The sequence below is a fragment of the Ctenopharyngodon idella genome, chromosome 5 (assembly GCF_019924925.1).
Source record: "Ctenopharyngodon idella isolate HZGC_01 chromosome 5, HZGC01, whole genome shotgun sequence".
Classification (NCBI taxonomy): domain Eukaryota; kingdom Metazoa; phylum Chordata; class Actinopteri; order Cypriniformes; family Xenocyprididae; genus Ctenopharyngodon; species Ctenopharyngodon idella.
The window spans coordinates 10468763-10489044 of record NC_067224.1 but is presented as its reverse complement, the minus strand read 5'-3'; the positions used below and the strand labels follow the sequence as shown (position 1 = coordinate 10489044).

The following is a 20282-nucleotide window of genomic DNA, read 5'->3' as shown; positions in this document are numbered from 1 at the left end:
CTGTCTGAATCATGATTATGCACTGTTCATTGTTGACCAGAGAAGAACAGGCCCCCCGACTGAGCCTGGTTTCTCCCAAAGTTTTTTTTTTCTCCATCTGATGGAGTTTGGATTCCTTGCCACTGTCGCCTCTGGCTTGCTTAGTTGGGGACACTTGATGTTCCACAATGTTTTTGATCTGCCTGCATTGACACCATTGTATGCGCACTGAACTGAGCTGGACAATGACATCACTGTTTTCTCCAGAGCTGTTGTATAGATAAATGAATCAATCAGTCAATACTGAACTTACTTAAGCTGGACAATGACGCCATTTTCTTCTAGAGTTGCTGTACAGCAAAAACTATGTTCCCTTACATCTATTACTGTAAAGCTGCTTTGACACAATCTGCATTGTAAAAAGCGCTATATAAATAAAGGTGACTTGACTTGAAATGTTCCAAACAAAGATGTTTTTCTTGGTATATTTGCATTGTCATTTTACAGGTTTTCCAGTGTCCTCAAATTCACTTTCCGTCTCTTTACTCCTTTGTATAATCCCCTTAACTAACAAAAGTCAGTTCCTTAATGAAATAGACCTTCAGGAAGTGACACAATTTTTGGTTTGAAACAACAGCACAAACATGAGTTAATATAAGCAATCTAATTAATTTTGTGATGTTCTTTAATTAGTGGACTTGTGTTACTATAAAATACTCCTTCGTCTTTAATAAAACTGATATGATAATATCAGAATTTTTAAAATTAGTTAAAAAAAACATGTTGGCCTTGAAGATAAAGCCGTCATATATTTCCCCCATTATAGGTTCCACAATGCTCATTTGTTAAGTCTTTTTGTCAATAAGTTAGAGGGCTCAAAGCATACCACATAAACGACACTGTTTCTGCAAAATATGTATGGTAAAGATGGGTTGAAACTGAAAAGAGACTACTATTTATAGTATATGGCATGTCAAAAAAAAAAAAAAAAAAAACATTGTTATCCCAACAAATGGCAGACAGGTGAGTGTTCAGAAAATGTATGAAAACATTGTGTGTACAGTGTTAGAAATAGATGCATGTATTTACAGACACACTCCCCTGCTGTAAACTGCCCTCACTCTTCAGTGTAGCATTTGAAAGTTTGATTCATTCTAATGAATTTGTTTGTTCAAACAATTCATGTAAACCATTATTTATTTATTTATTCAAGTCAAGCCAAATTACATTTATATCCTTTATACAATAGGCCTACAGATTGTTTAAGAGCAGCTTCACAGTAATAAACGGTAAAATAATTAAATTAATTCAAACTTAAATTAATTCAAGCATTACGCATAAGCCTTAATAGCATAAGTTAATGTCTTTTGTCATAAATTTAGTCAAGCATGTCCAAACATTTGTCAGTAGGGTGTATACATAACATAACACACAATATTTAATGTTTATCCAAATATGAACATTATAATACATTCTTGTAATCATCAATATACATGTAGATATTATGTAACGGAGCTAAATGATTGCTACTCCTTCACAAATGTATAATATTGCCAAATAAATTTATTCCAATTTAGACAGCGTTCCATCATTTCAAGTTGATAATTTGTTATACACCACTAGAGGGCACGCTTGATCTCAACAACATCACATCCGGTAGCAGCTGATGGAGGGAAGTCATCGTGGCTGGTTAGTCGTGAGTCTGCTGTCATATATATTTATGTGAAATTATTGATATGGCCTAAGTTTATTAAATCGACACCTTATGCTTATCTACCTTTGTGATGAAATGACGTTGTGTTGAGGACTTTAAAGTTGTTTTACTGACAGCACATTGATAATACAGTATACTTTTCTTTGATGTTTTGTATATAAATGGCTTTATAATTGCAGTGACGAGCACAGCTATGGCTCGGAATCTGTTTGGCGGTGCTTTATCAGCTGTTATTCCCTTCAATGCCCAGGATATTAGGTAATTATATAAAACAGTATGTTTCAGAGGCGTAGAAATCAATGTAACTAACTGTTAGTGTGTTTCTAAAGTCAACGTACACATGACACAGAACGTTAATTCAATATTACAGTTTTCCTCGATTGCTGCTAACACACTGATTCAGCTGACAATATTTCCCAAACCATTCATTCATTTCTCAAAGCGTTTAACACATTTCACGTGTTTTCACACACATTACAATATTCTTAATGATTTCTGTAAAACTCTACACAAAAATGGCCACATTTTTTACACAGGTTTAACCATTTTCTCATTCATTAAACACAAACATATAATATAATTAACTCAAGCATCACAATGTAAACTCACAAATAGTACACATTTATCCATAAGTAAACATTAAGTAGCAAAACTGATGACCCACCAAGAAGAATCCCAAAATAATATAAATAGGAGCATGGCACAGCTGTGCTCCTATTTATATTATCCCGAGATTCTGATGTATAGTAAAATGTAGCACATGTATACTACTCCCTTAAACCCGTGATTGTCAAATTTATTTGTAGTGAATTTTTGAGGTAGAGAAAGATTTTTGTCAGAAGACCAAAAAAAACTGTTATAGTACTCTATACTGTAATGGAATTTGTCCGAAGGTGCAAAGGATGCTGAATTTATTTATTTACTTACTGTAATTGACAGTATACTGTATTGTGTTGAATACAGTGTATATATACTTACTTGGTATTTGAACTTCCCTTCTCATCTACTGTAAGATCACTTTAAAGTAGTGTAATGAAAATGAATTATTCTTAAAGCTCATTGTTGTATTTTACTGTATCTGCACTCTTTCATTTATGTTGTATACTGTAATAGAAATTGAGCTGCAAAATTATTCCTGAGTCCCAAGAAGAGGTTTTTGTTACAGTATTATGAATCAGTCTAACTAGTGTTCACTGGGCAGGAAAGTAGTCTGTGTATTTGCTAGGTTTTTGTGTCATCTAAGGCCAAATTTTGATTCTGACAAAAGGGAATATGTCTTTGACTGAAATATTTGAGTTTGATGTGGAAGTTTAAGGTTTGTACAAGTTGGTGTGTAGTTCTGAGATTGTGTTTATAGTTGTGAGAAAATGGTGAATTGTTTCATGAATTGTGTGTTAGCAATCAAGAAAAACTGTAATACGCAAACAGCCCACACAGATGAGTAACGATTAATTAAAGGGTTAGTTCACCCAAAAATTAAAATAATGTCATTTATTACTCACCCTCATGTCGTTCTACACCCGTAAGGCTCAATGAGGCCTCTATAGCCAGCAAGTTACACTTTCAGTGCCCAGAAAGGTACTAAAAACATATTTAAAACAGTTCATGTTAGTTCAGTGGTTCTACCTTAATATTATAAAGCGACGAGAATACTTGATTCTGAGCGCCAAAGTCACGTGATTTCAGCAGTTTGGCAGTTTGACACGCGATCCGAACCACTAATTCTAAACAAAAGATTCAAAGCAGTGTTTTGAAATCGGCCATCACTAGATATTGTTGAAAAGTAATTATTTAGTTTTTTTGGCACACAAAAAGTATTCTCGTCGCTTTATAATATTAAGGTAGAACCACTGAACTCACATGGACTGTTTTAAATATGTTTTAAGTACCTTTCTGGGCACTGAAAGTGTAAGTTAACTTGCTGGCTATAGAGGCCTCACTGAGTCATCGGATTTCATCAAAAATATCTTAATTTGTGTTCCGAAGATGAATGAAGGTCTTATGGGTGTAGAATGACATGAGGGTGAGTAATAAATGACATTATTTTCATTTTTGGGTGAACTAACCCTATTTGGCAGAAAAACTGTTATGATTATTAATTATATTAATAAAAGTCTGTTTTTATCACATTGTGGTTGCCGCTGTTTTATTACAACCACCCGTGGGTTTGCGTGTTGTGGCTTAGTAGTTTTAATTAAGCTTGAGTTTACCTGATTTGTATGGTAAAAACTCATCATTCTCTTCCCTACTGTCTGCAGTGAACTGAGGCAGATCCCTGATAATCAAGAAGTGTTCGCTCACTCTCAGACAGATCAGAGTATCATCATTGAATTGCTGGAGTACCAAAGCCAAGTGCAGGATGCTGAAGCAGCCAGGTAACATGTAAAGGCCGGGATTAAAAACACATAGGGCCTTGGTGCTAAAAGCAAACCCAAGGACACCTTTCATAGTAGCCTATCTAGGTGCCACAATGTTTTCTACCAAAGGAATAATTAGTATTTTTCTTTGTTAAATCAAATCTCCAACACACAGAGATACAATGAGTATGTAAACTAAATATTGCAGACTATAACACATTATATAGCACATAAATGCATTAACACCAGATATGAGGTCAAAGCAAACGGGTTTCCAGAAACAGCAGCAACTGTTGCGCATATGTCTGCTGTAAGGAGTTTACTTTAAATAGTTTTATCATTAGAAGATCTTCTTTCTGGTCCTAGAAGAGGAGAATCATCAGGGCTGGGGCTCAAATTCAGCCTATCTAGCCCACACATCCCCCTAATAAATGTTTTGCTGGGGTTAACAATAAATAAATAAATTAATAAATTAAGTAAATAACAGAAACGCATAATAAAAATAATTGTTTTTGAATATGTTGCAAATGTTTCACAATTTTATTATGGCATTATATTGTAGTCTTTTATTGAATTAATATTTTGCTTCAATTAAAGTTTATTAGAACTGAACATATCTACACAGAAAAAAGTCATAGATTTATCCTTAATTCATGGGATCCAGGCTATAAAGCTCTTAAATTCTCCTTTGCAGTTGTGCTAATGAAAAGTTAGTAGTTCTTGCATAAAATCCAGAGTTTATCTGTAATCATGACACAGGCAAAAACCATGCTCCTCATTACCATGGTTTCATGGTTTCTATAATAACAACAACAATAATATTAATATTACTAATAATAAAATGGTATGCCTATTTATGATGAAAAACACCTTAAACACATAAAACTATAAAACATAACCTATGAAAATGACTTATACTGCCCTTGTACTACCCAACATTTAATATAAGGCTGATAATAGTAACATTAATAGTAAATACCATAATGCCATATTTATATAGCATGGAAATTTTTTATAGGGGTGATGCTGTGTAGATTGCAAAGTAATTACTCTTCAAGTAATTACCTCGACACTTCAGTTCACATGGCCGGAACTATTCAATCTGTTTTCAGCTAGGTTTACACAGAGCCTTTAATGTTCACATATCATATTGTGCTCTTCGAAATTAAATGGGTCAAGCGACTTGCGCTGGTTATCACTTCAATAGAGTTAGCAGAAGCGTTCAAGTAAGTTTTGTCAGCGCTGTGGGGGAGACGGTCCAGCTGCTGTCCCACTGCGACTGCTAGATCTGGGCACAGTTTAATCAGATAGCGCCGTTTCATCACTTGGCTTTTGGTTTTTGTTTCCCATGCTTCCTTGGACACATTAAAGTGAACGTTCCAAATGCATTTGTCCTGTTGTCGGTAGCGCAAGCGCATAGATCGAGTGTGTCAGAAATAGAACATAGCATCCGTTTACTGACAGTGACTTGGTGGGTTCTATGTGTTTTTGACGTGCCTTTTCCTTTGGAAAAATTAACATGCTCTTGTTTGATGATTGCCTGCCATTTTGATAATCTACGTAATTAAAGTTTCAATACCAAATTTCTAAAGTGTTTTTTGAACACTCATAAAAAAAATAATTTCTATTCATGGCTTATCTGCTCCTTGGGAAAACTAATGATATTTCAACTGTCCAAATCAAATCTGTCATGTGGCATTGAATGACATGCCAAATAATAACCAATATATAATAACCAAAACCTGTATATAATAAAAATATATAATATACACCACCGATTAAAAATTTGGGGTCAGTAAGTTTTTTTTTTTTTTTTTTTTTTTTTTTGAAAGAAGTCTCTTATGCCTACCAAGACTGCATTTATTTGATTAAAAAATACAGTAAAAACAGGAGTACCTTGAAATATCACTACAATTTCAATGAACTGTTTTCTATTTGAATATATTTTAAAATGTATTTTTTTCCTGTGAAGGCAAAGCTCCATTATTTCAGTCTTCAGTGTCACAAGATCCTTCAGAACTCACTCTAATATGCTGATTTGGTGCTCAAGAAACATTTCTTTATTATTATTATTATTATTGGCTAAAAATGGTTGAAATGTGAAATGTGTGGATGTTTTTTTATCAGGATTTTTGATGATCAGAAAGATTAAAAAATGAAATGAAAAATAGAACTGTGAATCATTTGAAGTTATTTAAAATAGAAGTGTTTTTAAAAGGTTAGTGTTTTTAAATAGAAGTTTTTATTGAACATTTTGCACATTTACAGGGAGCATTCCTATATTTTTTGCTTTTAAAAACACGAGATGCAGGTCAGTGGAATGACAAAAAGCGCAAGGTCTAGAGACCTTAGTTTTTTTAAAAGTTGAATTTCTTTTAACTTGAGCACTGCGTTTTTAGAATGCTGTGTCATGCACGAGACGTTGCAAAAGATGCGAGTGCAGTGGTTGAAGACATCCATCTAGTGAGTTTACATTGAAAAATAATGGAAAAGTAGCGCAGTGCTGTCTTTACCTTAAACAGGTAAAAACAGGCTGTGTGAAAGATGTCAACAGGTCATACAGGTTTGGATGTTGAGTAAACAAAGAATAGAATAACTGCAACCATCAACATTCACTAGAAACATTAGGAAATAAATTATTGAATTATTTATAAAGGATAGGTAGGTAAAAATGGATTCTCTGGTCTGTATTTTGACAGGTATCACTTTGAGGACGTGGCTGCCAGTAACAAGGCGGTAGAGAATGGCTCTTGGGAGGTCAGAGAGGTAAAGCAGCTCTCCCAGTCTGAGCTGTCAATGCAGGAATGCAACTCTGCCTGGCTGCTGTCTGGAGCTCAGCTGGTCTCTAAATTCAATGAGGAGGTACATCTGTGATCCTTTTTACAATTCGTATTACTAACTTGCAATTGTAGTGGAAATGTTATTGTGTCCCAGACAACACTAAAGGACCATAATTATCTTGCCAAAAACAAGTGCTGCTTCCCAGTTCGCATACTTATACTATGCCCTGAAATGTGTATTGTTTTTGAGAAGAAAAAGTATATACTTTTGAGTGTGTAGCTGAATAGTAGGCAAGCTTTGGGAGATATTACTTCATCATAATTGCATCTTTAACATCACATGCATCCTGTCACCGTTTAAACTGCCCTGTCAATCATCTTGTCACAGTTGAAATCTTCCACATTCAATTTAATTTAATTTCCTATCATATCGGAGAGAAATGTAGTAGCACTTTGATCTGCCAGTCGTGGGTCTTTTATGTGGAGAACTCTCCTCATGCATTTAAAAGTTAATGACCAAATGTATCATTATAAAAGTTCATAATGCTGTTGCAGATGAAATATAATGTGGATAATGTTATCTTTACATCATGTTAGATACTGATTATTAATCACTCAGACCTCTTTATCCAAACCTCCCTACTTCACCATTGGTCTCGCACATCTGCTATGTAGGTAGTTTTTTTTTTTTTTTTTAACACTTTTTATTTGTGTTTGTAGTCAAATCCTCATCCAGCACGCAATGGGTTGTGGGCATTATTAGCCTTTAGAGTGTTGCGTGGATCTGCACTTGAGATTGTAACCGGAAAAAGTAGACTAGGTCTACTAGATCCGTAGTAGATCCAGGTGTCTTTGGAATACTCATTTCAACATACTACGATTTGGGACACACTAATTCTAATTTCAAATACTAATAGGGCGGATAGTATGGAAATTGCTGCTTAAAAACAACTGTCCAATAAAAAAAGGAAAAAGCCATACACACACAAAGGCCATACATAAACACAGCTTTAAATTAAGAGGGAACATAAACAAATTGAATATGGTAAATCTTCAGCATGCCTAACACCAACATGCAGTGACATTAGAATGTATTGCTACAGCATGAATCCCTTTACTAGTTCTATAGTATAATATTCTGTCACCGTTCACTTTTGCTTTGACCATGTGAATTTCCTCATCTATAAGTGATGGTTCACATGATTTCTGTGGGTTGTTCTGGGTTTTTTTTAGTTGAGAAACTGTATGACTGCTGACACTATACTGTCAGTAATTTCTTTTTATGTTAAGATTTTATGCCATTTATTTATTTAGTTTTTTATTTATTTAGTTTTTTTTTTTTTACAGGCAAAGAACACTGTGAACATTTACCTATGCTTGTTCCGCTTGCAGCAGTACACTACTGACATCTTAGTGACGTTCAACGACCCTGTTTGTATCAAGTGAGTTGGTTAAACACATACAAGTTGAAGTCATTCCAAAATTTTCTCTTAAATTTTCCCCATTAAATTTGGTAATTAAATTTCGTATACTGGGGATTACCTAGATGTCTTAAATTAAATGATTATTATGCATTTATACACATGGTGTTCAAAGATGCTGAAATGGTATAGTCAGGATCTTAATACGTATAGCGAGAAGGTTTGATTTAAAATCTTCTCTCTCAGTCCCCTCAGCAGCAGTGCCATTGGAAATGTGGCAGCTATACCCTGGACACTACAGGACTTCCAGGGTGTTCTGCAGTCCTTCTGCATACTTGACCCTGGAGTGTTTGGGTAGATTCTTCATGCATATGTTTAAATACAAGAAAGTCTAAATATCATTACAAAAGGCTTTTTTCCCAGAAGCTTTTAAAATTTGCTTTTACAATGACTGAATGGCTTAAAACACAAACTTCACAACACCTAAAAAGCTAGAAAGCTAGAGTCTATATGAAACATTTTCCTTGTAGTGCAAGGCTTAGCATTTGTCTGTAGGTGAGGCTATGCAACAAACAAAAAAAAATAGAGAATCTTGAATTATTAAAAAGTAAAAATAAATGCATTTCATAATAAGAAAAACATTGTGTTTCTGAATCTTCTCGAAACCAGCATTTATTTATCTCAATGTACATTTATGCTGATTCATTCAGCAGTATTTCTTTAAAGTTTTCTTGATGTAATCAAAGGTTTGCAGTCATCATTGTCCTTTGTATGCTGATTTAAACATCTCTTACTTGACCACAAAATCAATGTGTAACAATTTTACTGGAACTCTGTGTTGAAACTCTGGTTTTTCCTTAACTCTGAAATGTAAGACACTTTCACCAATTCATCAACTTTCATATCATTCTGAACTTTCCTAAGACATTGATCTCCTTTTTTGACCAAAAGTATTTGAACACTTAAGTCACACTTAATGTTTGAATATCATTGCATTAGATATCAGACCATGTAACATTTATTTTTCAAGGAAAAATAGCACAATCAAAACCTTTCACAAAAAGTTAGGTTTTAAATTATAAACCAATATGTATAGTAAATGAAAACAATATGTATTGTGGCTTAAGTGTAGCATGTCCATAGTTAATGTGATGAACTACACCTGTAAACATATGGGTAACTATCTTCATAAATCCATTTAAAATAACCATGGGACCAGTTGATTAACAGTTTAAAAAAAACATTATTTCCATGTTGATGTCACTTGATTTAATACAAAGACATTCAGACATTTTTAAGTGTGAATTAAGTGAGAAAGCATGTTTTGAGGATAAGCTTATGAGTGTATTTGTACTTAAAGGACAAGGATGTTGCAGTGTTGTCATGTATATAGAAAATAGAAGTCATTCTTTTAAAAATAATTTATTTTCAAATTATATACTGTCATGTTACAGACCCTATATGTACCTATACATTTATAGTATCTTAATAAATAATTGATTGCATATAATTAGTTACATTAGTTTCTCTAAATCATCAAACATGAGTTGCAGTAGATACACATTCAGTAGAGCACAATTAAGGCAAATGGTGACCATTATTCTATGTCCCATTGAATAGTGTCTTATTGTCCTAATATTCGAGAGACTTTGAGCACATGACATGAAACTGTCAATTGTACAATCAAAGATGGTAAGGTTTAATTCTATTTCTCTGTTAATTTATCTTCCAGCCAAGCAACCAAATTTGAAACAAATGAGACATTCTTACATTTATAGGCATCAGCAAACAAGACAAGACTGTTGGGAGAAAAAAAAAACTATTTCTGATGTTATGTTTTAACCAGTCAGTTTGAATGTAAACTCATTCTAACTTCTAACTACTCAAAAAGCAAGTCTTTGCTCTTCCAGTCATGATTAATAATTAGCAGCAAGATTACAGCTGTCAAGTCAGTCACAAAATGAAAAGACTATTTGTGTTTCAGTCATTCTACCACAATCTCTGTGAGAACTAAATTTACAGTATATCATGCAATTCATAATACAATAAAACAGAACAGTTCAACTGATTCTGATCCAGTGGATCACATTTAATCTTTAGGAAAGGGTTAAACTATATATAAAAAGTATTTTTAAAAGAATTAATCTTTCAGTTAACAGTTAACACCCTTGGAACATGAGTCACCCAATCAGAATCAGGATTCAGGAAATTAATTAGCATAATTCAAGTGCACGCAAAACTTACAGTAACTTTGATTCAGCCAGTGAGTGTAGATATATTATGTTTCCATTAAACCTTTTGCAAAACTTTGCTGGAGTGTGATGTGTATATAATGTAATATATAATATATGAAAATATCATTCTACATACAGTACCTCCTAAACGAGTGTTATGGTTAATTCCAGTCCTGGCTTCTTGGTCAGTGCAGCATTCCAGCTGTGCTATTCCACCATATAGTAATGGCTCAGTTTACCACATCACTGCGCAAATCCCATAGCGCATAATTTTTGTTGCATAGCAACATTGTTATATCAGGAAGTACTTCTAGTAGAAGGTTGCCAGTTGAAGATTGATGCTTAATAAAATAATGTTTTATTAAAAAATGTTCTTAATATTTTTATATGTAGTAACTGCTTTATAAATGTAATAAGGCACTTGAGGCCATGCTGCATTGCGAGTATAGTCACTCTGCTGTGCGTTGTGACTATATTCAAAATATAGCAAGGGTCTTTCATACCTTAGTGCTTGATTGCTTCTTTAATCAGCTAATCAGGGAAACATCAGTTGATATTTTTGCTGCAGGCAATAGCAAAACGCTAGCAGTTGCTATGGTACAAAGTGCGCAGCTCATTCCAGAAAAGCAGAGAAAGGATGGTATGAGGTCCGAGGCGGAAGTAGGAGGCTCCGAGTCCTTTATACAAACCAGTCATTCCTTCCTTCTTCAGTGTCTTAGAGAAACAGTCCAAGAAACCTCTGTACAATACACCCTGCATGAGAATAGAGAGCGAGAGAAGCCTTGTTTTACCAGTTTTAGCACTTTGTTGGTGAAACTGGATATGCAAGTGTGAAATGAAACCAAGGACACAATTTGCTAATAATTACAGTAAGAGTTTGAACAAATTTCTGTTGTTGACAGTTAGTAGGAGATCACCTTGCCAAGATGATTCACAGGCTGGTTGTAGAGTCGAGTGCTGACCACATCAAAAGGAGTCATAGCTAATACAACTACTACACTGCTGATCATACCAGCACTCAGCGCTATTAACCAGCTGCCCTCAGAGAACACCTACAAATACAGAATGAAAAAGAAACAGATTACTAACAAAACAGAGAATGTTTTCACATTTCAACTGTGTAAGGAGTGTTGTCTTCAATAGTTGTAATAGGAATAGTTTACTCAAAAATGACACTTTTTGTCATCATCTACGGATATTGCTTTCCCTCCACACTTGCCTTTTTATGTAAGTAAACATCACAAACTCTTCTGTGAACTGGTGATGTTTAGTGACTTATTTTTTAGTAGAGTAACATTACCATTTAATCATTTGTTCTTTGGCACAAAAATGACAAACACCTAAATATTGATCTTTATTTTGTATGTAGATAATTTTATTGTGCTGCATTAAGCAATATATTTTGCTATTTCCTAGTGGTTAAACTAAATGTTGGGATAGCCAGTTTCATATTTAACTTCCTACACTTTATAAATGACTCCGAACTGAAACAGAAAACACCCTTGTGTGTTCACCATTCTGGAAAACATGAGTAGTAATAACATCATGTAACTGTCAAATAACTTCCTCAACAGGCATAAACTGTATCTACGGTATAGCCTAATGCCCTAAATACAGGGTACTTGCTTTAAAAGTCTTAAGACACAACCTCTTTCCTTTGACATATTTCCTTTTGAAACATGAAGGTGTGGCATATCGAAATGTGTGCTGGTAGTTGCTGTACAACACAGTTTGGCAACACCATTGTTTCCTACAATATTTCTAGTCATGGCAGGTGTTTTTGGGGTGAGTGAGGGGGGCATCCTCATTTTAGAGAGCATTTTATTGGACAAAAATATGTATATGCCCATGTCAAACAAGTCATCAATAGTCTTGGTCTGTTTTCCGTGAAAAGGAACTATAAATGTGTATATCCAAGACTTTGTTTTGTCAACTTTTATGAATGCACTAGCATATTGATGACCTCAAAGCTAACACGCATTAATGACTACACAAACATTTGATTTAATGGGGTCCTTAAAGGCTAAATGGAAATTTCTATTGAGATGGAATTAATTTAATTAAAAGTTGACTGCCCTGAAAAAAGCAGATTTGCTAAAACATCGGCCCCCTGTACTGCCCTACAAAAACACATTATGACTGAGTTGGACCACTAAGGCTACTTTACACAGTGTTTGGGGAAATGACAACGATATTTATCAACAGGTGTTACTCTCAATCGTTTAGAGGAGCCACTTCAATACTGTCTGTAAAACAGATATCAAGCCCCTCTTCGATTCTCACTGTGAATAACTCCCAGCTGAAATGAAATATCCTATGCTTACCTGTAGGTCAGTGACCAGCTCTTTAGAGGCAGAGAAAGTAGAGAGCTGAGCAGCTGACCCCACACTGACCCTTGGGACCGCTGCGCTTGCCCCCCTCCACAAACCCAGAATTCCGTGCTGTTTGTGGATGGCCAATAGAGCATGCATCATGCCCTGACATAGAAAGAAAAACAAAGATATAGGAGAAGAAAGATAACAAACAGGAAATGTTAGTGGTTTTAGATTCGAGCTGGTTCCTTTTACCATTGATGCAAAACTGTTGCTGAATATTAGTATATTACTATAAATGCAATGGGATCTAACATTACAAAAATCTCTACAACCCTAGGATCAGTTGACTGGAAGTTACATAACGTTAAAAGAAAAAAAAAATTTTTTAACATAGATGTTTCTGTGAGGTCACCATTAACTTACCTTGTGCTTATACTGGTGTCCAACTGCAATAGAGGAAGTAGACTGACTCTGGAGATGTGTCTTTACCTGAAGGAAATACAAATAGAGAGTAGGTAACCTGCTGGTAAACTAAAGCCACTGTTCATCCATTTTGGAGCACCATCTACATTCAGTCAGTGTATGGAAACCAAAAGCATGGAAAACATTCAGATTCCTCATTGCATTTGACAGCACTTGACCCATTAATACTGAATAATATCAGAATACAGGTTCGAAACTATCCTTTTCGTTCGCACCACTGATGCATTCAGTTATCTTTGCGCTACGTTATGCAGTTGTCTATTTTCGCTCTTTCAGTAGGTAGGCTACCGCTGCGTGCGTGCACCTAGCGATCTCACTCTTATGTTCGTGATATTCAGAGTGACCACTGAATAGGTCGGCACTAAGCACGTGTTTAATCCGTCGTTTACTAGACAGAAACGCAGACTTTACTCACCAGGTAAATAGGGCTGCCCATTACAGCGCCCACCACACCGGCAATGGCCCCGGACACTGTGCTCTTTGCAGCGCTGACCCTTCCGTCCGTGTGAATGTAGCCCAAGGACTCGATGATGGCGTAGGACCCCAAACGGATCCCATTCATGAAAAACTGATAAACCAACCCGGGGACCAAACCTTTCTGAAGACCAGCCAGTCCGTCTATTTTGCCTATCGTGTAAAAGGCGTGAAATACATTCCTGTAATACACCTGGTAGGTTCCTCGGCTTTTTAGCTCTCCTTGCAATTGCATTCGAGTTTTGACAACCTCCAGAGGGTTTGTAAAAAAGCAAGCGCCACACGCAGCGACGCCGCTGAGAACGAAATCCATGTTTCAATCGCGGAATTCGCGGAATGCCCGGAAACAAGTGATGGACAGGCTGTTTAGTTTGCCTTTCAACAAGAAACAGGCCTACGTTTTTTAGCAGTCTGTGAATAAAAAAAACATATTAGTAAAGTACTTTGTTAGGATAACTGACAAATAATTTTTACAGTGCCATTTTTAAGAAAGCAGATGAGTATCTTCTATAATCCTCCTCTCAGTCATGCGCTGCGCGTGGACATTTTGCCGAGTATGACTGTCAGATTGCATTCGCCAGGGCGCGTCTATCATCCCAACTCGACCTTTTAACCAATCAAAACAAAGACATTGCCCCATCCCTTGTTACATGACCTGTGATTGGACGGTTGTAAATTACATCAAGTGACATCTTCAGGCGGTTGATGCCCACCCCAACTGTGCCATTACACAAAACTCTCCTCTGTAAAGAATATTCGGTAACACTTTATTTTAATGTTCCTGTTACATATACTTATTATAGTCACAACAGCAAATTATGCATGCACACAAGCAACTAACCCTAAACCAAAATCTAACTCTATAATAAGTACGTTTAATATTACAATTAATAGTAGTTACACTGTGACAGGGAAACATTAAAATAATGTGTAACTGAATGTTCATTATTAATGTTTAATGAATATGAAATAGTACAAACAGGACTATAAACAAAATGTAAAGAAATTATGTTAAGAACGAGAATAAATTATTGTAAAAACTATTAAACTATCCATATATTTTCCCATAAAAAGCAGAGCATAACTAACAGTAACATCTGCTAACGTTACCAACTTATAAATTAAAAAATTACAAAATAACAGGTAAAGACAAAGCCACATTGATACTATAATTATCCATATTCCTGGGACTTCAATTCAGTTTTTAAGTTTAAAAACTTTTTTTTTTAACAGTTTTTAACAGTTTACTCTCAGAATAAAAGCTCCTCTGTGTACTTTAAATGGCACAAACCCTTGCCACTGTGATGCTGTCCATTTGAGAAACAGAATTGTTTTGTTACATAAAGGAACAAAAATGCACCTGTGTTTTGTATCTCAAAGGATTTTCTTTGTACAACTGATATATCTGTAAAGTGGCCTAACTGTTGCAGGATGACAGATACTTGTCTGGTGGATGCCAATCAGTAACCCTGATTTTGATTAAGATCTTCTAAATGAAAACTCACTAACTAAAACCAAAATGTTTTATTTCAGATTCATCATGCTAGATGACTATATACACTTCTTTCATAGAACATTTGTGTAAGATGAGAAAGCAAAACAATCCTAAATATCAATTACTTCTTGAAACTATTATGCAAACAAAGGTAAAATTCTTTGAGTTCATTCTATCACGTCCCCGTATCTTGTGACTTTGGGATCTGCAGGTGTTGCAGGAGTTTGTGGTTCTTCCTCTAGGTAAATAATAAAGAAACAATGGTCAGATTCCTCCATCGTAAAGTCCAAACTACACCAAAACAAATGTAGACTGCAGTCTGTACAAAAAAGGGGTCAAAGGAGCCACAAAATTTACATTACAATGTACAGTCAGCCAGTCATTATCATAAAATACCCTGACAAGAAGCAGGGGGATCGTTTGATGACAAGTTGACTAATCATATGGGTACAATCTTAAATATAAAAGTTACAAAGTGAGGGATGGGGGTTGCAGCGATGCCATAGAAGAACCTTTTGGGGTTTCCCAAAGAACTTAATTTAAAAAAAAAAAAAAAACATTCTTTTCTTATTGTGAAGAACATAGAACATTTTAATAATCTAAAGAACCTTTTCCCACTGTGTTTCCCACGTTGATACATATAAATAGATCATCAGAGAATGAGAAAAGATAAATAATCCAGTAGAAAATTACCAAGTGACCCACATAAACAAATATTACAAAAATAATTTATATACAATTATTTTTCTGCAACTCAATTTCCTTTTTATATAGCTTACATAGCCACAATATAACATATCTCCGTTTGTCTTTTACCGATTGAGAATAAAAATTAGTTTTTAATAAAAATAAAAAGAAAGAATAAGAATAAATATAAAGCTGCATCTGATTATGCTATGTTAGCCACTTGACAAAATAGTGTTTTTCTCTGAGGCATGGTGAAAACATGCAGTCACTGAAATTCAAGAAAAGGAGATTCAAACAATAAGACTAAACGTGTTGAGCTATATAACAATAATTAGTTTTCTGTCTATAAATGTAAACAAACAGTTGTTCCCTTATCTAATAAAACATGTAATATATTAAAGTGTCTTGGGGTGTGTCTCAATCAGCTCCCTAGCTTGTGAATCAGTATATCGTCTACACAAATTCAGGCACTGCTAAGGACAGTAAAGGATGCTGGTTCACTACACATTGGGACACTTATGACTCTATTTCCGGCGACGTGGCAACATCCTCATTGTACAACATCACTACTGGTATTATAAACAACAGCAGAGCTGATATCTTTCTGACATTATTTGTAATGTTATTTAAAGTACGTTATGATAAATTCTTTGCTTGTTACATATACATGCAACATTTCAGCTGTAAATAAATTATAAATATTAGCTAAATTATGTTCATTACCTGTCTAGTGATGTATGTTTAGGCTGAAATATAATAAAATAATGGTTTGTATTTTTAAAAACATCTATCGCGCGTCGTTATGTGTAGTGAGATGGCTCACGTGATTTAAGTTTCGCACTTCCGTTTAGGGAGCATAGTGAGCATCGATGCTCCCTGGTTTTCACGGTGCATTGTGGGATTTTGTAGGGAGCAAACGTTTCAGTGCCCTGGAAGGATTCTGTGATTGAGACAGCCCTTAAAATGGCTGACTCCCTGATCAGTCCCCTGACTACTGAACTAGGGAGCTGATTGAGACACACCCTTGGTGTTTCCATGGCTTCTACAAAATAAAACCGGAAATCGAGGGTATGACGTCACTGATAGGCAAGGCACGGACAAGGTCTGTGTCCTGGTTAAAACTGTTTATTTCTCTGGATTTAAACATTCATGGAAACATCTGAGATAATGTAAGTACACAAGTCAACAAAACATGTAACACTGTTCTAGTAGTTTTTGTATATTTTAATCCAAAAATCTTAAATAATGTGCCTTTAAAAGGTTTTGTATACGGTACGTTAAAATTAATACTGAAGTCTTCCAGTTTTGAGACGCAAGATGGCGCCAAATAGCTATTGTAACTTGCGTTGGTATAAAAAGAGAGCGACTGCAGGGACAACAACTAAATACTTACTAGGAGAGTTTCTGTCAGGAACATTTCCTGTCTCAAGATATAACCACAAGTCTGAGCATTTCATGGTTTCCCAGCGAGTTACTGAATAGCTGAATACTGAGGAGGAAACTGTGAAGACCAAAGGAAAGAATAGCTTACATCCCACAAATTATTTTCTTTATGACATTTTGAATTAAGCCTACATACTATTTATGAAAAAAAAAAAAAAAAAAGAGGAAAAACGTGTATTTCAGCTGTGTAAAGGGTCTTCTCTTGCATGATCCTCACAAAAGTGCATCAGACTTACCAATAGATACTAGAAGGTTCCACTGAAGGGGATATGGGATTCTTTTCTGAAGTGCTCTCTGTGCAAAGAATAAACCCGTTGTGCCTTGTTGAGGGTAGTTAAGTTTTCACCAAAGCCAAAGGATTCAAAAAACAAAGTTGGTTAATAAATTTTATTTTTTTTTTCTTCACAGCTCCAGGACAAAATGGAGTTGTCACACTCAGGTGTTTTATATAAGTAACTTTGTCTCAAAAGTTTCTCCTGAAAATCCTTATGAAAAATAAAAATAGTACAGTATGATACACTGTTGAGATCTCTTCTGAATCTCTAAAGACATGTAAGATTACAAGGGTTTTTTCGAAGTAGAAAAATCTGATACACAAAACTAATGTAAAGAGAAAAATCTCACCACTGTGTAAATGAGAGATATTGAAAAGAGATCTCATTTGTCATTTACTTTCACAAACACAAATTGTTCAGACATAACCACTTCTTAATATGAATATGACACTAACCCAGTATGAAGCTTGCAGTGCCTTTCATAAAGGCGTAAGACTGACAGGCGGCGTACTGCTGCAAACCCTGAGGACAGTGAAATATAATCACAATGGAATTATTAAGATGTAACCATAGGGAAGACTGGGGATAGTTGTCAAAGTGACTATATATCAATAGTCTTTTTTCCTCTTCCCTGTCAGTCTGTTACGCAGTTGACGCAGTGTATGCAGTTGACGCAGTGAACGCAGTGTAGAGCTTCCGTGTTTACGTCCAAACGCTGGCTCAGTATTGGGCGACGCTGTTCATGTGAGCACCACAACGCATGCGTGTGATGCTGACGCAGGAGCTGGCCAATACAAGGCTTGTTCGAGATGCATCGACACTGCGCAGACTGACCGCCGTATGACATCAAAGTACCATGAGAGCGTCACAACCTTCATAATATTAAGGTTGAACCACTGTAGTCATGTTGACTATTTTAAAAATGTCTTTACTACTTCTTTGGACCTTGAATGTGGTAATTTCGTTGTTTTCTATGGGAGATAAAAAACCTCTCGGATTTCATCAAAAGTATCTTAATTTGTGTTCTGAAGATGAATGAAGGTCTTGCGGGTTTGGAACGACATGAGGGTGAGTACTTGATGACAGAAATTTCATTTTTGGGTGAACTAACCCTTTAAACAAGCGTTGTTTTTTGTGAATTTTCCAGAAAAACAACATATACATTCAGACTGAGCCAGGAGGACTTTCTGTGTGGAGTTTGCATGTTCTGCCTGTGTCTGTGCGGGTGTCCCCTCACAATCCAAAAACATGCAGTAGTTGTGAATGTGTGTGTGTTTGAGTCCGAGCCAAGTAATGGGGAGGGATGAGGAAAGATCTGGCGAACTACCCCGGAACAATCGCCAAAAAAATTCATAGACAGTCTGGTGTATGGCAAGAGACTGAATCACCAAGAGTGGGATACAACTGAAATGGTTTATGAATGATACATTAAGATAAATCAAATATATAATGAAGGTTGAACTGTGAAAGCAGAACAATAGTTATTTTTCAAAAAGGTCAAAATGGTTGGGACAAGAAGTTGTGTTTTGTATGTTTACTATATACAGCTGGAAAGCCATTAAAGAGCCATACTACATAATGCAGAGAGTTTGTGGGCTACTGGCTTTTTTTATTTTTTACTTACTAAAATGTATTCTTCTCAAATCGCTAAATTGCCAATAAACAGCTGGTTACCATTTTGTCAAATGAACTGTAAAATCGTTCCTGGGTAATTGAAATTATCAACAATTTCTTTCCTTTCATATGTGTCTATCCATAAATTAAATGATTAGATATTTACTGGAGTAAAAAGTGTGACAGCTAACCCCGGACTTCTCTATGAATGGTGAAAATGTAATATCAGTCAGGCAGCAGACTATGGTTATTCCATAAAACTCAAATATAGTGTTAAAATACATACGCACCGGGTGCTTTGCTACAACTGCATCATCAACTTTAGTGAGACCAAGGTTGACCATCGCGCTACAATTATGGACTGTAACCTCCAAACTGGTGTGACCACAGAGTGTATGACAGTTTCTTCAGCTTCCCTTTTTGTCGTTGTTGTGTAATTTCCGCATGTGCAGCGAAGAAAGTGTGAAGGAGTAACAAGATACAGATTCTCTCGAGTATCACAGTGACCTCTTATGGACTGGAGAGGTGCATTTGACGAATCGACACGGAACACTTTAGCTATGTTTCCATCCAAAGTTGCTAATTTAACTTGTGAGCAAATGTAGAATTTCGCATAAAATATTTGCGAATAAAGCACTGTTTCCATCTAGTGAGTCACTTCCTGATAAACTGGCACTAAATATCACTAAGAAAATGGAAGTTACTGCAGTAGAAGCCACAATTTTCGTATATAATAAATTACTTGCGCATCAGAGCAATAAACGCTGTCATGCTATCTTGCATTCAGATGCCTGCTGTTTGTGAACGCAATCGTGAGGCGCTTCTGGGATTCGGTATATTTCCTTCCCAGACTGGGAAGTAACCGAACCACGTTAACGACAGACTTTGCTCAGGCGTTACAGAATGACCAAAACAGTATTTCAGATGCTGTGCAACGAGATTTGTCCGCTGGTTGGTCCAGGTAGTAGCTTATGCGCATGTTTTCGTAGCTATCGCATAAAAATTTATCCG

General features: G+C 35.6%; 3 protein-coding genes and 1 long non-coding RNA gene across 5 annotated transcripts; 2 read left to right on the top strand and 2 right to left on the bottom strand.

Moving 5' to 3' along the window:
* The first annotated feature begins 1585 nt into the window (after positions 1–1585).
* rangrf (RAN guanine nucleotide release factor) lies at positions 1586–9761 on the top strand. 2 transcript variants are annotated; one of them, XM_051894481.1, is made up of 6 exons: positions 1586–1668; positions 1873–1951; positions 3952–4068; positions 6750–6912; positions 8178–8272; positions 8498–9761. In XM_051894481.1, exons 2-6 carry the CDS (start codon positions 1887–1889, stop codon positions 8607–8609), a joined length of 552 nt encoding a protein of 183 aa, XP_051750441.1. In that variant the 5' UTR covers positions 1586–1668; positions 1873–1886; the 3' UTR covers positions 8610–9761. The 2 variants fall into 2 exon arrangements, with proteins under 2 accessions (XP_051750441.1, XP_051750442.1); XM_051894482.1 differs by having other exon boundaries at positions 1596–1675.
* Positions 9658–15046, bottom strand: slc25a35 (solute carrier family 25 member 35). The gene is made up of 5 exons (XM_051894472.1): positions 13699–15046; positions 13224–13289; positions 12810–12962; positions 11403–11537; positions 9658–11238 (listed from the first exon to the last, which is right to left on the bottom strand). The coding sequence occupies exons 1-5, from the start codon at positions 14068–14070 to the stop codon at positions 11068–11070; spliced, it is 897 nt and encodes a 298-aa protein (XP_051750432.1). The 5' UTR covers positions 14071–15046; the 3' UTR covers positions 9658–11067.
* A 220-nt stretch (positions 15047–15266) lies between these two features.
* Positions 15267–19740, bottom strand: tmem141 (transmembrane protein 141). Its single transcript, XM_051894485.1, has 5 exons — positions 19562–19740; positions 18113–18179; positions 17619–17702; positions 17333–17440; positions 15267–15490 (listed from the first exon to the last, which is right to left on the bottom strand). Exons 1-5 carry the CDS (start codon positions 19613–19615, stop codon positions 15420–15422), a joined length of 384 nt encoding a protein of 127 aa, XP_051750445.1. The 5' UTR covers positions 19616–19740; the 3' UTR covers positions 15267–15419.
* Positions 15497–18725, top strand: LOC127513028 (uncharacterized). Its single transcript, XR_007930308.1, has 2 exons — positions 15497–17108; positions 18296–18725. It is a non-coding gene; the product is annotated as an uncharacterized LOC127513028 (long non-coding RNA).
* Positions 19741–20282: the final 542 nt, after the last annotated feature.

Bases quoted from the DNA above. Each gene is read 5' to 3' on its own strand.
- tmem141 (XM_051894485.1), bottom strand. From the start codon at position 19,615: ATGGTCAACCTTGGTCTCACTAAAGTTGATGATGCAGTTGTAGCAAAG. The intron at 17,703-18,112 runs GTTAGTGTCATA...ACCCTCAACAAG, and splicing joins CACTGCAAGCTTCATACTGG to GCACAACGGGTTTATTCTTT. The intron at 15,491-17,332 runs GTAAGTATTTAG...TTATTTACCTAG, and splicing joins TCCTGACAGAAACTCTCCTA to AGGAAGAACCACAAACTCCT.
- rangrf (XM_051894481.1), top strand. From the start codon at position 1,887: ATGGCTCGGAATCTGTTTGGCGGTGCTTTATCAGCTGTTATTCCCTTC. The intron at 1,952-3,951 runs GTAATTATATAA...TACTGTCTGCAG, and splicing joins TTCAATGCCCAGGATATTAG to TGAACTGAGGCAGATCCCTG. The intron at 6,913-8,177 runs GTACATCTGTGA...TTTTTTTTACAG, and splicing joins TCTCTAAATTCAATGAGGAG to GCAAAGAACACTGTGAACAT.
- slc25a35 (XM_051894472.1), bottom strand. From the start codon at position 14,070: ATGGATTTCGTTCTCAGCGGCGTCGCTGCGTGTGGCGCTTGCTTTTTT. The intron at 12,963-13,223 runs GTAAGTTAATGG...TTTCTATGTCAG, and splicing joins GACACCAGTATAAGCACAAG to GGCATGATGCATGCTCTATT. The intron at 11,239-11,402 runs GTGATCTCCTAC...ATTCTCATGCAG, and splicing joins CTGTGAATCATCTTGGCAAG to GGTGTATTGTACAGAGGTTT.